The following is a 14,039-nucleotide window of genomic DNA, read 5'->3' on the forward strand; positions in this document are numbered from 1 at the left end:
TCTCATGGAAGTTTCCTGGATCTCGCTAGCCAGTTACAGCTAGGTAGGCAGTCAACCCAGGCAGCCTCCGCCGAGATGACAATCCCCCAGCCACAGAAGGCCTTTCCCCACGCCGCGCCACACCTTACCATTGCTGCTCCAGTCAATCCGCGGTCAGCCATTATCGGGTCGCTCGAGTCGCGACCAGCGTAGTTGTCCCATTGCACATCCTGCAGCAAAACTTACATTTCCAGAGACCGAGGCAAGCGACTGGTTCAACATTTACAGCTGCATCAATTCTTCTAGCACCACTTCTTCATTCACAACCCACCATGGCGGATAAACTGGACCGCAGCCTCGACGAGATCCTCGGTGAAAAGGTATGGACAGTTGCAACAGCCTTACGCAGTTTGCGACCACGGAGCTTACTCGACACAATCACAGAAGACCGACGGTCCTCGCAACCGTCGTGGGGGCGGCGGCGGTGGAGGTGGAGGTGCTCCTCGCAGACGCGAACGTGAGCGTCAAGAAAATCCCCGTGACGGCGTCAGAAAGGTACGGCATATTCTTACACGCGACCCGTGGTAGATCTGCAGACTCAATCGTTTAGGTTGAATGATCCTCCCTCCTTTTCATCCCGGTCAACATCGATTCTCTTGCAGCTGCTGGCCCGCGCTGAGCGCCTCGTTGAAGACCGGGAACGGTTCCTGTCAATTGCAAGGGCCTAGCTAACAAGTGTCGCTGTCCTGCGATCAGTCCTTCCGCGATGAACCCAGAAATCTTGACAGGTAAGTCTCATCAGACCTGATCCATCGAACCATGTCATCAGCTTACCCTTGGTTAGCGAATGGGTACACGATCGTTTCGAAGAGCATGGTACGACTTGGCTGGGTTCCAAAACCCCGTGCGACGCCGGCTAAAGCTCAACAGATACTCGCCGTGGCCCGGCCCCGCGACGACGACGCGACGAGCCGGAACAAAGGTAGCCTCAGTGTGATTATTCTTCTAGGCGTGTCCTAACGCTGTGTTGCAGAGATTTTAACAGTGCGAAAATCCGCGTCGAGAATGTTCACTACGAATTGACCCCAGAGGATTTGGAGGTACGAACTCTTGGAGAGATGCAGATAACGAAAGCTTGGGATGGGGAGGGGGCTAAGACAAGAACAGGAGCTTTTCAACAGAATTGGACCCGTCGCCAAGCTTGACCTCAAGTATGACCGTGCCGGCCGCTCCGAGGGCATTGCCTTTGTTACGATGGAGTCCCGCGAGGATGCTTTGGAGGCGGTCAAGGAGTTTGACGGCGCCAACGCCAACGGTACGTACTACGAGTATCTGTCCATGAGGCTTTGAAGTCTAACATGCATCAGGCCAACCTATCAGGCTGTCAATCATGCCCGGCGGACCCGGCCCTCGATCTCGCAACCCCTTCGACTCGGCCGTGATGCCGGGCCGCCCCCTTGCTGAACGTATATCTGCCCCTGGTGGTCGCTCGAGATCAATGTCGCCTGGGCGCAAGTACGACGTCGATGAAGCTGCCAGCAGGGGCATCGATAGATACGTCCCTGGAAACCGCTCCGGCAACCGCTCGCGCAGCCCCATTCCCCGACGACGTGGCGCCGGCGGCGGCGGTCGCAGGCCTGGCGCTCGCAGGGAAGGAGGAGGCAGAGACGGCGGCAGAGATGGAGGAAGAGATGGTGGAAGAGATCAAGAGGTTGGAAGAGGCGGCCGCTCGGGTAGAGAGGGTCGTACCCGGAAGACCCAAGAAGAACTGGATGCCGAGATGGCTGACTACTTTGGCGGAGGAAACGCGGGAGAGACTGCGCCCCAGCTGAACGGTGGCGCCACTGCTGCCGCCGCCACCCCCGCGGTACCCGCCACGAACGACGATATCGACATGATCGAGTAAACCCTGGCTCGGTCTGCCATGGTCTGTTCTGTACGAAGTGTCTCGGACCAGTCATGAGAACAGGTTGTGCCGAAACAAAACCGCCTGGTCACAATATGTGGATAGCCAATTGTTGGAATATTCACGATGGGCTCGTCTGCACTACGCCAATAGCATCGTGCGTCGTTAGCTATAGAAGCCAACAATAACCACTCCATTGCCTTCAAAAAAAGTTGAATGGCGGCTCGTACAAGTCAAACGCGGGGTTTCCGTTCACCCGATCAGGATGCTGGGCCCTTTGCTTCAACATCGTCTCCATCGCTCCAGTTTCTCAACGTTTTTTAGACTATTTCTGTCGGTGTTACTCATTCAGCTTGAGCAAATAAACCCCACTTCACCGCCTGGTCCCTTGGAACGGAACGGCGAATTAGGCAATCCTCATGGTTTGGGCCAGCAGCATTCGGGGTTTTGCAGTCGTCAAAACAAGGGACATGCCCATTTGGGGAGGCGGCAAGGCCCACGGATGAGCCGCCGCCCCCTTAAAAAACAAGTTTCCGATCGCGGGGACCCTCCATGCATGTGAAATGCAACTTGGCAAAGTTCCCCAAAAACCAAGGAACCTCGCACCCCAGAAGCCCATGCCCCCCCCCGCGTGTCCCCCCACCAGATGCACGTCCGGGCTGCAACGTCAGTGTGCATGCGCAAATGCGCTGCGTACACGAGTAGGTAGCGTACATACAAACGCGCACAGGAAGCTTTGGCAGCTCAACTGCCCACTCCTCCTCCCAGGCCAACCCCCCCCCCCGTCAACGTCTCTGGTCCTTCTCCTCTTCCCTCAACTCAACTCCAGGTCTGTCCCAGCGCATCGTTGCCTCCCCTCTTCCCACCGTCATCTCAAACCTTGGAAATCGTTGCACCCGAAATGGAGAGCCACCGGTGAATACGGGCACGACCACATTTTGAACAAACGGAGACACCGACTACTACTCTACCTGATCAGATTTACGACTCTTAACGGACCGACGGCGAGCGGCTCAACAACATGACGGTCGCTGGTATTAGTTTCGACCTATATCACCACTTTCGGGCGCGGAGACCGCTTTCGCGCTCGTCCCTGCGCGACTGAATCGTGGCGACGGCGATCAACACATAAAGAGACACAACCACCTGTAGAGCCGCGACACGAGGGTTTGTTTCAACCCAAGAGGCTCTTACATCTTACTTTTTGGGGATCTGCAGAACATACGCAACCGACTTTGTGCTGTCGAGTATATCCTGGAACATTTCGGCACCCTCTTAACACGCATACAAGCCGTCGTCTCTGGTCGCCAGGCCTCTCGAGAGAAGATTCCATTACTCACACGGGATGGAATCAGCCCAGCACACGGAGGGCCCGCCGCCATCCACGAACAGCAGCAGGCCTACACCACGCAACTCTCAACAACAATCAAGTCTAGGGCCCAAGTCTCTACCCCCTAAGCCACGAAGAAAACCATCACGTCGGCCAGCATCAGACCTCAAGAACAGACCTGCGTCAGACGGTTCATATGGCGAGCACGAGAGTGACGAGGACGCCGCCCCCCGCAGCCTTAGTACAAAAACCTCGGGCTCAAGACAGCCCGGCTCAAGACCTGTAAAGAAACGACCTTCAGGATATAGGGCCCCACCAGCACCATTGATGCCTTCGGAAGATGAGCATTTAGTAGACCCGGTACCTCTCCGGTCAAGCGCTTCGGCGCGGCGATCCGCGCCAACGAGAACATCGCAACTCGGAGAGAATATCGGATACTCGCAGGCATCAGACACCGATAACACAAGTAGCTCGTCGTCGTCGTCGTCGTCGTCGTCGTCGCCGAGTTTTCAGCCCTTTAGGCGCCCTGCCGTTCGCAGACGTACATCCAAAGATCTTTCCCTGAGAGGGCCGATACGTGAGATGCCCGAGGAGGGTGGCGAGCTTCCACCCGGCGGCCCTGACTTCTCTACCCCTTTGCCGGCGCGAACAAAGAACCCGCGCGACATCCTCAATGAAGGCGAACGAGGCTTCATTGTGGACCTGAAAATCAACCTGCAAGTGGATATCCAGATCAAGGCGAAGCTGATGGGTGATTTGACCTTATCCGTTCTGTAATGTGTAATATGGGTTCATGGAACGAACTTGCAGATGAACTTGTCATGAGGGAGTATTTATTTTATGGCGTACAGTGGACGGCGATGTAACATCAGGATTGAGCGGGCTTATAACATTGGATTTGGGGTTGGAAGGACATGGTTTCTGTTATGCTTCTAAGCATGAACGGCGTTCAGAGCGAGCTGTGTGTGTGTGTGTGTGAAGGAAAACAACATGTGAATGAATAGAAACTATTTCTCAGGACGAAACACCCTTCACTTTGACGTCGTCGACCATTGTGATATCCTTGTCTCGTAATTCCCTGCAGGTACCCCAGCCAGCCTCAGTCCGTCTTCTTCTTCTTTCTTTCGAACCCCTCAGTTATGGCCGCCGCCACGTCCTCCACCGTCATGCCCCTCTTTCTCTTGCCAATCTTCTCCCCTCCAAGCGGCGAGTCCTCGGCTACCGCCCTGTACACACCCGCAGCGCCCACAAACAGGTCGGGTCCGAAGCCGCCCTCCTCGGCGTGCGTCTTGCTGATCTCCTCCATCTCACGGACCCAGCGATACGCCTTGGGCGGCATCGTCACGACGCCCTTCTCGGCGAATTCGAGGTAGCTCGGCAGACGCGCCGACAGCTCGCCGCGCAGCTGGTCCAGGACGCCCATCCGGTGGGCGGTCGTAAAGGCCTGCGTGGCGATGGCGGTAAAACCCTTGGACATGGAGGCGAAGCACATCTTGAGGCCGCTCGCCGCACCGATCTCGGCCGATATGTGGTTCCCGCCGAGGACGGCGCTGAGGCGGGCCCCGAACGTCTCCGTCTCGTGGTCCTCTGTCCCCGGAAGGGAGAGGTCGGCCAGCTTGTGCGGGCCGGACATGGGCACCCCCGGGACGTACCAGCCGTCGTCGTCGTCGTCGTCGTCGCCCGGTGGGGCCGAGGAGGAAGAGACGTTGGTGCCGGCGTTGGGGGCGGATTTCGGCCGGGGCGGGGCGCCGATGATGCAGGCGTCGATGAAGCGGGCGGGGACGCAGGCGCGGGCGAAGGACGAGGCGACGGACTTGCACGTCGAGGGCGCGACGGCGTTCATGTCGACGAAGTAGAGGGGCACGCTGCGCGAGGCGCCGGCGAGGGCGTCGACGATGCGGTCCGCCGTCGCCTCGGCGTCCCGGGGAGGGACAACGGAGAGGATCACGGCGCACTGAGACGCGAGGTCCAGGTCTGAGTCTATGAGTTCCACAGTTGCTTCGCGGGCGCGTTGGATCGTGTCTTGACTGTAAGGCGAGGGGGGGTTGGGAGCGTGAGCGAAGTGACTTGAGGACCCGATGGGAGGTAGTTGGCTGTTGGGTTACCTGCGGCCTTTGACGTTGGTTGCGACCCGGAAGCCTTTGGCGACGAGGAGCTTAGCGATGCCGACGCCCATATCGCCGATTGAGATGACGCCAACCTTGGAGGGTGTCTCGCCGTTTGCTGCCATGTTCGGTATAGTTATCGGGCTTCACGATTGAGTTGACTGTGATTTATATGAGATGAGTTGGATGGTGGGGTTGGGTTGAGCTAATAACAGTTGCACGCACGCACACAAGGGAATGCATCCACTGCAGCTTGACTTCCGCCATGGGTTCATACAGCACTGCGTGCGTCAGGCCCTGTGCGTCTTATTGCCGCGTATAGCCAGTAGGAACCATAACACACCGGACGAACGGCCGACAACCACAACCACCCGAATGTCTGTTAAACTGCGTGTACACTGCGAGAAAAGGAGGCTCATAGCGCAAACCTTCCTATTATTACAGTCCTTCGTACATAGTTCCTACGCAATTCCTATACACAAGCTTGGCGCCCACCTGCTCATAGCTTTTTGAATGGCCTTGGTGGTATAGTAGCCTTCAGGGACTTGGTGGTTCAGTACCCTTCAGTAGCCTTCAGGTATCCAAACCACGACCCCGGCACGCTGAGTTTTGATCCGTTCCCACTTCTGTGTACATTAGACTTGATGAAAATACCAAGGTTTGATACCGCACCGAAGTGCTGAGGGACGACCGTCCATTCCGAAGCGCCATCGGTCAGCGGCTGTTCCTCCACAGTTTCACTTTCCGATACGCCAAAAGCAATGTTCAGAGTCGAGCCGCTCGCTCTCGTAGGTTTCGGTCGGGCGCTGAAGGGGGGCGTGATGAAGTATTGGATGTATGAGCCCGGGGCAACCACATCTTGCCAAGTACTCCTGTCTTGCTCGGCACTCCCGTCATTGCGGCTTTCAAAGGACCGAATGAAGCTGTCCAGACCCTCATCCCCGGGTGACAGCGAGTAGGCGACATCAGGATCTAACGACAGGAGCCCTCGCTTCTTTCCCCATCCTCCGCCGCCACTCACTTCGAGTCTGTCAGTATTGCATTGTGTATGTCGCGAGCAAAGCCGATCCTGAACTTACGAATCTTGTAGAGCCTGCCTCGATGTTGCAAGTGGCACCGAATCTGGTCTTTGAATTCTAGAGCCAGCTCCCATTCCTCGTGGACGTCTTGGGTTTGACTCGATAAATCGAACCACTCCTGTAGTATGTCGAGATCCTTTGATTGTTTGGGGCCTGGGGGCTGAACGAGGGCCCAAACGCCCACGGGGCCTGGAGGGAACGTGTGGCCCTCTTTCGATCGTCTGACGTACAATTCGTTGACGGCTTTCTCGAGCTCGGTCGAAGCCGGCGTTTCCTCGCCATCTACCTCAACCAGGCTGACTATGTTTCCGAGCCCCGCGAGGATTTTTCGAGGGGCAGTAATAGGGACCAACGGAGACTGGATGTTGTACTTGCTCTGATTGTCTGGGTCCAAGCAATTGACGTTATGGGTCCGCTTCTCCATCCAACGTATCACCTGTACTCCGGTCCTCGGTCCTGAGTTACGCCAGCGGCTCGCGAACATGGTTGTCTGACGACCATTCTGGAAAACGGTGTTGGCAAGAGGCAGCTTGCACGAGACCATGGCACCACCAAAGTGGGATGTTCCGGTATGAAATCCGATGTACGACTTGGGCTCGTCTGGAAGATCCGGCTTATCCTTCCACATGCGTATCATCGTGTCCTTCATATTTGCGTAGTAAAACGAGAATCCATGAGGCGTGTCGCCAAACACGCGGAGGGGGTGCAGGCCGTCGACAGCGGCAGCAAGGACATGTATGTCTTCGGGAAGCTTTCGGCCCTCATCGTCCGAACCGCGAGATGCCGTTGTGAAAGGCTCCACCAACGCCGACATGAACTGTTCATCTTCCAGCCAGGAAGCGTATTGCTGGGAAGCAAGCACGACGAGTGAACTTTGATATTGAAGGCCAGTCCTTCGAAGCTTTTTAAAGTGTTGATTTACTTCGTGGACAAGGCCATACTTTCGAGCGCGCTGGTCAGCAGTGGTTCTTTTGCGTGGATGGACGTGTCTCGGGTTCACCTTGTGACTTTTCGCATTGCCGTGGACAGAGAAACTGGCGATGCGTTTGTTTCTGCGGGTTACCTTCAGCCGGACTTGTTTTCCGAAGGTATACCGAACGAAATTAGAAGGATTCGCCTTCACAATGCCCTCCATCGTGCCGCCGCGTCCAATCTCGTTGAGACTTTCTCCTCTTGAGAGCTCAGGGATGGGACGTGGATTTTGTTCCTTTCCCTTTTTTCAGGGGGGTTAAATATATTTTGAAAACGAGTGTCAAGACTGGGCCATGTTAAGTCGACGGATCACAACTAAATTCATGCGGAAGAAGAAACCGATGAATCGACCACGCTGATGAGAGAATGTGGCTGAAGCTCCAGATGCCGTGGCGCCAGGGGCGAGAAAATGCCTGAGGTGATCTGAGATGGAGAACCGATAAGGCATGTCATCAGCATCCCCCCCCATCCCTGGTCTGTGGGCATGTGGCTGCTGGGCTGTGTGGCTCAGGCCCGATTTTAGCTGCAGGACCCCTCCAAGCCGCTCGCTCCTCGTCCAATGTCCAATCCTGTGAGTCAAATTCAGAGAAGTGCTGCAACCAGACCGTCGAGTCATAGTTGCCTGCCCCTCATCGGAGACCTTTGGAGATTTTTTTATTAGTATTCGGACATCAGTCGAAGCCCACCTCACTGGGCTTCTTCGCCAAAATATCCACCACGTCCAAATCAATATTTCTTCGAGCACTCCGTGTGCGCCCTCCGTCGCTCAGTCTACGTCCACGACCCCCTCTCCGTCCACGACCATTCCTACAGACACGTGCCACCATGGCTACCGACAGCGGACGCGGAAACCCCAGTGCGCTGCCCCTCCACCCACCCCCCACATTCTCACGATGCCTCCTCGGCCAAGCCTTTGATGGTGATCACTTCCCGACATTGAACTGACCACCTGTCTCTCTCTCATCCAGTTGGCGCCACCGAGGGTCTCAAGGAGGAAGCGCCTCCTGCCGTCTCGAACGAAACCAAGTCTCAGGTCTCCTCGACATCCGCCACCCATGCCGCCGGCCAGGATGCTGGTGCTGCCCCCGGCGCGCCCCCGAAGGTGAAGACCGAGAAAGAGTTGGAGAAGGAGCGAAAGAAGGCCGAGAAGGACGCCAAGTTCAAGCAGAAGATGGCCGAAAAGGCAGCAAAGGCCGCCGCCGCACCCGCCACGTCCAAGAACAAGGAGAAGAAGGCCAAGGCCGAGAAGAAGGAGGAGGAGGCTATTCCCGAATATGTTGAAGATACCCCCAAAGGAGAGAAAAAGCGTCTCAAGTCGCTTGAGGACCCTCACTTCAAGGCCTACCACCCCGAAGCCGTTGAGAGCGCCTGGTACGACTGGTGGGAGAAGGAAGGGTTCTTCAGTACGCAACGCATGCCCGTCTCATAAGAGGTTCTGAGCTAACATTCTTTCACGCAGAGCCCGAGTTCACTGCCGATGGCAAGGTCAAGCCTGCCGGCAAGTTCGTCATTGCTCACCCCCCGCCCAACGTCACCGGTTCCCTGCATCTTGGCCACGCCCTCGGTGACTCTCTTCAAGATATCATGATTCGATGGAACCGCATGTTGGGCAAGACGACCCTGTGGATCCCCGGCTGCGACCACGCTGGTATCTCGACACAAAGTGTTGTCGAGAACATGCTCTGGAGAAGAGAGGGCAAGACCCGCCACGACTTGGGCCGTGAGGACTTCGTCGACAAGGTGTGGACCTGGAAGGGCGAGTACCACGACAAGATCAACGCTGCTCTTCGGAAGATGGGAGGAAGCTTCGACTGGAGCCGTGAGGCCTTCACGATGGACGCGAACCTATCTGCCGCCGTCGCCGAGACCTTCGTCAGACTCTTCGAAGAGGGTACCATCTACCGCGCTAACAGACTCGTCAATTGGTCTTCCAGACTCACTACTGCTCTGTCGAACCTCGAGGTCGTCAACAAGGAGCTGTCCGGCCGCACGTTGCTGGAGGTCCCGGGCTATGAGAAGAAGATTGAGTTTGGTGTCCTGATTCACTTCAAGTACCCCATCGAGGGCTCCGACGAGACCATCGAGGTTGCCACCACCCGTATTGAGACGATGCTGGGTGACACTGGTATTGCCGTCCATCCCGAGGACCCCAGATACTCTCACCTCGTTGGTAAAAAGGCCAGGCACCCCATCATCGAGGGCCGTCTGCTGCCCATTGTCGCCGACACCTATGTCGACAAGGAGTTCGGTACCGGTGCCGTCAAGCTGACCCCTGCGCACGACCCCAACGATTTCAACCTCGGCCAGAAGCACAAGCTCGAGTTTATCAACATTCTTACCGACGACGGTAACATCAATGAGAACGGTGGCAAGTACAAGGGCCAGAAGAGATTCGAGTGAGTAGCTGCAGACTTTGCGGCCGGCATTGCACAAACTGACCACCTTTGTAGCGTCCGGTACACCATCCAGGAGGAGCTCAAGCAGCTCGGTCTTTATGTTGACAAGAAGGACAACGCCATGACCATCCCTCTCTGCGACCGATCCAAAGATGTCGGTGGCCCCTTTCGAATTCGGACCGGATGATGACTGACAAAAGACAGGTCATTGAACCTCTCCTCAAGCCCCAGTGGTACATGAGCATGCGCAGCATGGCCGATGACGCTGTTGCTGCCGTCAAGGACGGCAGAATCAAGATCCGCCCCGAGTCCTCCGAGCGCAGCTTCTACGCCTGGATGGCCAACATTAACGACTGGTGTATTTCTCGTCAGCTCTGGTGGGGCCACCGCTGCCCCGTTTACCTGGCCAAGGTTGAGGGCGAGAAGGCGGATCCTCTGGACAACAAGCAGTGGTTCGCCGGCAAGACCAGAGAGGAGGCTGAGGCCAAGGCCAAGGCCGCCCTCCCGGGCAAGAAGTTCACCCTTGAGCAAGACGAGGATGTTCTCGACACTTGGTTCTCCTCGGGCCTGTGGCCCTTCTCGACCCTGGGCTGGCCTAACAAGACCCAGGACCTGGAGGAGCTCTACCCCACATCTGTTCTCGAGACTGGCTGGGATATCTTGTTCTTCTGGATCGCCAGGATGGTGATGCTCGGCATCAAGCTCACCGGCCAGGTCCCCTTCACCGAGGTCTACTGCCACAGCCTCGTACGTGACTCCGAGGGTCGCAAGATGAGCAAGAGTTTGGGCAACGTCATCGATCCCCTGGATGCCATCTCCGGTATCAAGCTCGAGGACCTCCACGCCAAGCTACGTGTGGGCAACCTTCACCCGAGCGAGGTCGCTAAAGCCGAGAAGTACCAGAAGTCGGCCTTCCCCGATGGCCTCCCTCGCAACGGTGCCGACAGTCTGCGCTTCACCATGGCCGCCCTTACCTCGACGAGCGGCGATGTCAACTTCGACGTCAAGGTCATGACTGGCTGGAGAAAGTTCTGTAACAAGATCTGGCAGGCGTCCAAGTACGTCCTCGGCAAGCTGCCCGCCGACTTTGTGCCCGCCAAGGAGCCTGCCGTCGGTGTCACCCTCGCTGAGCGCTGGATCCTTCACAAGCTCAACACCGCCGCCAAGGAGATCAACGCTGCCCTGGCCGACCGTGATTTCCAGCATGCCACTGGTATCGTGTACCAGTACATCCTGAACTCCCTGTGTGATGTCTACATCGAGAACAGCAAGTCCATCATCCAGGACGGCACTGCGGAGGAGGCCGCCAGCGCCATCCAGACCCTCTACACTGCCCTTGAGGGTGCGCTGACCATGATCCACCCCTTCACTCCCTACCTCACCGAGGAGTTGTGGCAGCGTCTGCCCCGCCGCCCCGATGACAAAACGAAGTCCATCATGATCGCTAGCTACCCCGTCTATGATGCCAAGTTCGACGACCCCAAGTCCGAGGCCGCCTACGAGCTTGTTCTGGGATGCTCCCGAGGTGCCAGATCGCTCATGAGCGAGTATGCCCAAAAGGAGGAGAGCAAAAGTAAGCTTGACCCTGGCAGTTAGACGACGTAGGCATCGTTCACTAACACAACCCTAGTCATTATCCAGTCCTACGACGCCACGGCCCACCAGACAATCAATGAGCAAATCGCCTCGATCAAGACGCTCAGTGGCAAGGGCGTCACGGGCATCGACATCATCGGTGCCGATGCCACTCGTCCCGCCGGCTGCGTCGCCTTCCCTGTCGCCTCCCTTGCCTCCGTCTACCTGCATGTCAAGGGCCGTGTCGACCTCGATGCCGAGATCGAGAAGGCGAAGAAGAAGCTCGACAAGGCTCGCTCCAACATTGACAAGCAGCACAAGGCGCTCAGCGACCCCATTTACAAGGAGAAGGTCGCCGAGGCCATCCAGAAGCAGGATAAGCAGAAGCTTGTCGATCTCGAGTCCGAGGCCAGAGGTTTCGAGGGTACCATCAAGCAGTTTGAGCAGCTCAAGCTCGAGTAGGCTAAACCAAACCACACCGGGAAATGAGAGATCATGTGCTACGAAATGAAGAGAACGTGTGGCGGGTTGTCGCGCAAGAAAATAGTTTAGTCCTTTTTCGCCTGTCTTTAGTATCTTATCGAGACCTGGGCTGAAATGGAGCTCAAAACCCAAAAATAACATGACTTTTCAGACGGGGAAAAAAACACTACGAGTGTAACTTAATATTGCCTTCGTACGTGTGATGCCGCTTGTGTGGAGACTATGAGATGATGAACAACACAAGATGCACGATGTGCTGCCAGCTACGAAACCCTTCTACAGGGGTAGAGCATATACCAAATACAACAAGCGACGCTGCGGCACTCCACGTTCTGAGCGCAGCAGGAATCAGAGCGGCAGTCGGTCAATCAGCCGCCCTCACTGCTTCTTCTTGTGCGACCCGGAACCCTTGCTGTTGCTCCTCTCCTCCTGCTCGAGCTTCACAATGTCCTCGCGGTCTTTGCGCTCGGCATACCACTGGCCGGCCTGCAGCACCAAGACGCCGACGAGGACGAGCGCGAGGATGGTGTTGCTCGCGGCTAGGACCTTCAGGCTGTCCTCCTTGCCGAGGATGATTTCGCCCTCGACATGGCCGTCCGTAACCTCGCCGGTGAAGTTGGGGTCGTCCCAGATGCCGGCCGAGACGGAGCGCAGGCCCTTGACGATGTTGGTGATGTAGACGCCGACGCCGATGAGGTACAGGACCAGGGAGGCGCCGTCGAAGAGGACGTTGGCCTCGGAGGGGCGGAAGAGCTTGATGAAGAAGCCGAGGAAGCCGGTGAAGACAATGATGTTAAGGAGGCGGCCGATGAGAGGCGGGGACTGGTGCATGAACTTGAGGTGGGTCTCGAGGTGCTGGAAGAAGGTGTCCGGGACGGGCGCCGAGGTCCAGAGGAGGGGGAAGTCGTAGGGGAACGAGGCGAAGAGGATGCCGAGGAAGAAGCAGGTCGCTGCGGCAGAAGACAGGAGGGATCATGTCAGCAATCGTGCTCGCCGGGGTTCGGGATACTTGGTCGGTTGAAGGAGAGGGGATGAAGGGAGGAGGCAAGGAGAACCTACGTCCGATGATCATGAACGTCGCGAACGAGGTCGAGCCGCGATAGTTGCGGGATTGCGTGGTCTTGGACCAATCCACCCAGCCGGACATGTTGGGCAACGTTTGTTCTGTTACTTCAAAGGGTGGGAGTAGGGAGAGGCGGAGGAAGTGGCGGAATGCGCGCAGGCGATCGTGTATCGCGACAAGGTTTTGTCAGGTTCTAAGAACGTCCGTCGCGATGACTTTGATTGAGCTCTGATGGCGCGCGTGGAGGGGCTGGTAGTGGCGGCGGCGGCGGCGGCGGCGGTCGGAGGGGTAAAACGTCAGAAGTATTTTTTTTAAAGATGAAATAAAATAAAACAATGCCTCTTTTCACAAAGGACACGCGGGAGAGGCTGGGTTTTGGCGTGGCGTGTGGTATGTGCGTACGTCGTTCGCATCTGCCAATTCGCGCGCGGAGTATCCGTATCTGCAATGTAGTGTGAAGATAGCATTGTGCGCAGGCTGGATTTTGCTTACGTACCTACCTTCCTACCTACCGTATGTCTTATCCTGCCTGGGTGCGTGCGCCCGCCTCAATCTTCATCTCTTTTTTTGCGGGAGTGGGTAAGCTTGGGTGGAGTTGATTGCGGAGGGTGTGTTGGCCCCGCTCCTCTCCCCCGGTTGCAGACGACCGTTTGGTCGGCGCCCCAATTGCGGCTTTCATCGGAGAACCTCGACGGGTGCCGGACGGAGCCGAGTCTCTGTATTAATTTGGCTCCAAGCTGCCTAACTACCTCCCCCAGGCACCACTGGTAAATCACATTGCGAAACCGCACATTTCACGGCTGGTCGTGTGTTCAAACGTTACTGCCGCTTCGTGCCGCTTAGATACAAGCTTCCACTCCCAGGCGTCTGGATTGTCACGGTTTCTGCCTGCTTAGGAATGGCCGGCTTCCTAAGAAACAGGAGGACTGGCAGGGGATTAAGGATGAGTATACGGACACATACAAAGCAAATGTGCTCTCCGAAGCACCAATAATGGCCACGTGCTTTGAACAGCGTGACATAACGTAAACTTTCCGCACGGCTAATTTGGAAGCATCTCTCTCCTCGAGCAATTGAAAAGTCGTGCATGCACGCGTTGTAATAGCTTTCCATACGCCTGCCCGTGTTTGCTTCGCTGGCCGGACTCACAA

The 14,039-nt window shown here is 56.7% G+C and overlaps 6 protein-coding genes across 6 annotated transcripts; 3 read left to right on the plus strand and 3 right to left on the minus strand.

Moving 5' to 3' along the window:
* The first annotated feature begins 183 nt into the window (after positions 1 to 183).
* CDEST_02911 (Putative chromatin target of PRMT1 protein) lies at positions 184 to 2,112 on the plus strand. The gene is made up of 8 exons (XM_062919070.1): positions 184 to 359; positions 424 to 534; positions 736 to 767; positions 824 to 855; positions 910 to 961; positions 1,013 to 1,079; positions 1,147 to 1,294; positions 1,347 to 2,112. Exons 1-8 carry the CDS (start codon positions 312 to 314, stop codon positions 1,883 to 1,885), a joined length of 1,029 nt encoding a protein of 342 aa, XP_062775121.1. The 5' UTR covers positions 184 to 311; the 3' UTR covers positions 1,886 to 2,112.
* Positions 2,113 to 2,671: 559 nt separating this feature from the next.
* Positions 2,672 to 4,002, plus strand: CDEST_02912 (uncharacterized protein). The gene has a single exon (XM_062919071.1). The coding sequence runs from the start codon at positions 3,231 to 3,233 to the stop codon at positions 3,990 to 3,992; it is 762 nt and encodes a 253-aa protein (XP_062775122.1). The 5' UTR covers positions 2,672 to 3,230; the 3' UTR covers positions 3,993 to 4,002.
* Position 4,003: 1 nt separating this feature from the next.
* CDEST_02913 (Putative 6-phosphogluconate dehydrogenase-like domain superfamily, NAD(P)-binding domain superfamily) lies at positions 4,004 to 5,564 on the minus strand. The gene is made up of 2 exons (XM_062919072.1): positions 5,321 to 5,564; positions 4,004 to 5,242 (listed from the first exon to the last, which is right to left on the minus strand). The coding sequence occupies exons 1-2, from the start codon at positions 5,443 to 5,445 to the stop codon at positions 4,315 to 4,317; spliced, it is 1,053 nt and encodes a 350-aa protein (XP_062775123.1). The 5' UTR covers positions 5,446 to 5,564; the 3' UTR covers positions 4,004 to 4,314.
* A 1-nt stretch (position 5,565) lies between these two features.
* Positions 5,566 to 7,763, minus strand: CDEST_02914 (uncharacterized protein). Its single transcript, XM_062919073.1, has 3 exons — positions 7,400 to 7,763; positions 6,400 to 7,339; positions 5,566 to 6,340 (listed from the first exon to the last, which is right to left on the minus strand). The coding sequence occupies exons 1-3, from the start codon at positions 7,532 to 7,534 to the stop codon at positions 5,874 to 5,876; spliced, it is 1,542 nt and encodes a 513-aa protein (XP_062775124.1). The 5' UTR covers positions 7,535 to 7,763; the 3' UTR covers positions 5,566 to 5,873.
* Positions 7,764 to 7,940: 177 nt separating this feature from the next.
* CDEST_02915 (Putative aminoacyl-tRNA synthetase, class I, valine-tRNA ligase) lies at positions 7,941 to 11,991 on the plus strand. The gene is made up of 6 exons (XM_062919074.1): positions 7,941 to 8,227; positions 8,340 to 8,774; positions 8,831 to 9,767; positions 9,822 to 9,921; positions 9,972 to 11,340; positions 11,398 to 11,991. The coding sequence occupies exons 1-6, from the start codon at positions 8,197 to 8,199 to the stop codon at positions 11,802 to 11,804; spliced, it is 3,279 nt and encodes a 1,092-aa protein (XP_062775125.1). The 5' UTR covers positions 7,941 to 8,196; the 3' UTR covers positions 11,805 to 11,991.
* Positions 11,981 to 13,354, minus strand: CDEST_02916 (Putative secretory component protein Psh3/Shr3). The gene is made up of 2 exons (XM_062919075.1): positions 12,885 to 13,354; positions 11,981 to 12,775 (listed from the first exon to the last, which is right to left on the minus strand). Exons 1-2 carry the CDS (start codon positions 12,970 to 12,972, stop codon positions 12,204 to 12,206), a joined length of 660 nt encoding a protein of 219 aa, XP_062775126.1. The 5' UTR covers positions 12,973 to 13,354; the 3' UTR covers positions 11,981 to 12,203.
* Between the last annotated feature and the right edge of the window lie 685 nt (positions 13,355 to 14,039).

The sequence above is a fragment of the Colletotrichum destructivum genome, chromosome 2 (assembly GCF_034447905.1).
Source record: "Colletotrichum destructivum chromosome 2, complete sequence".
Taxonomy (NCBI): domain Eukaryota; kingdom Fungi; phylum Ascomycota; class Sordariomycetes; order Glomerellales; family Glomerellaceae; genus Colletotrichum; species Colletotrichum destructivum.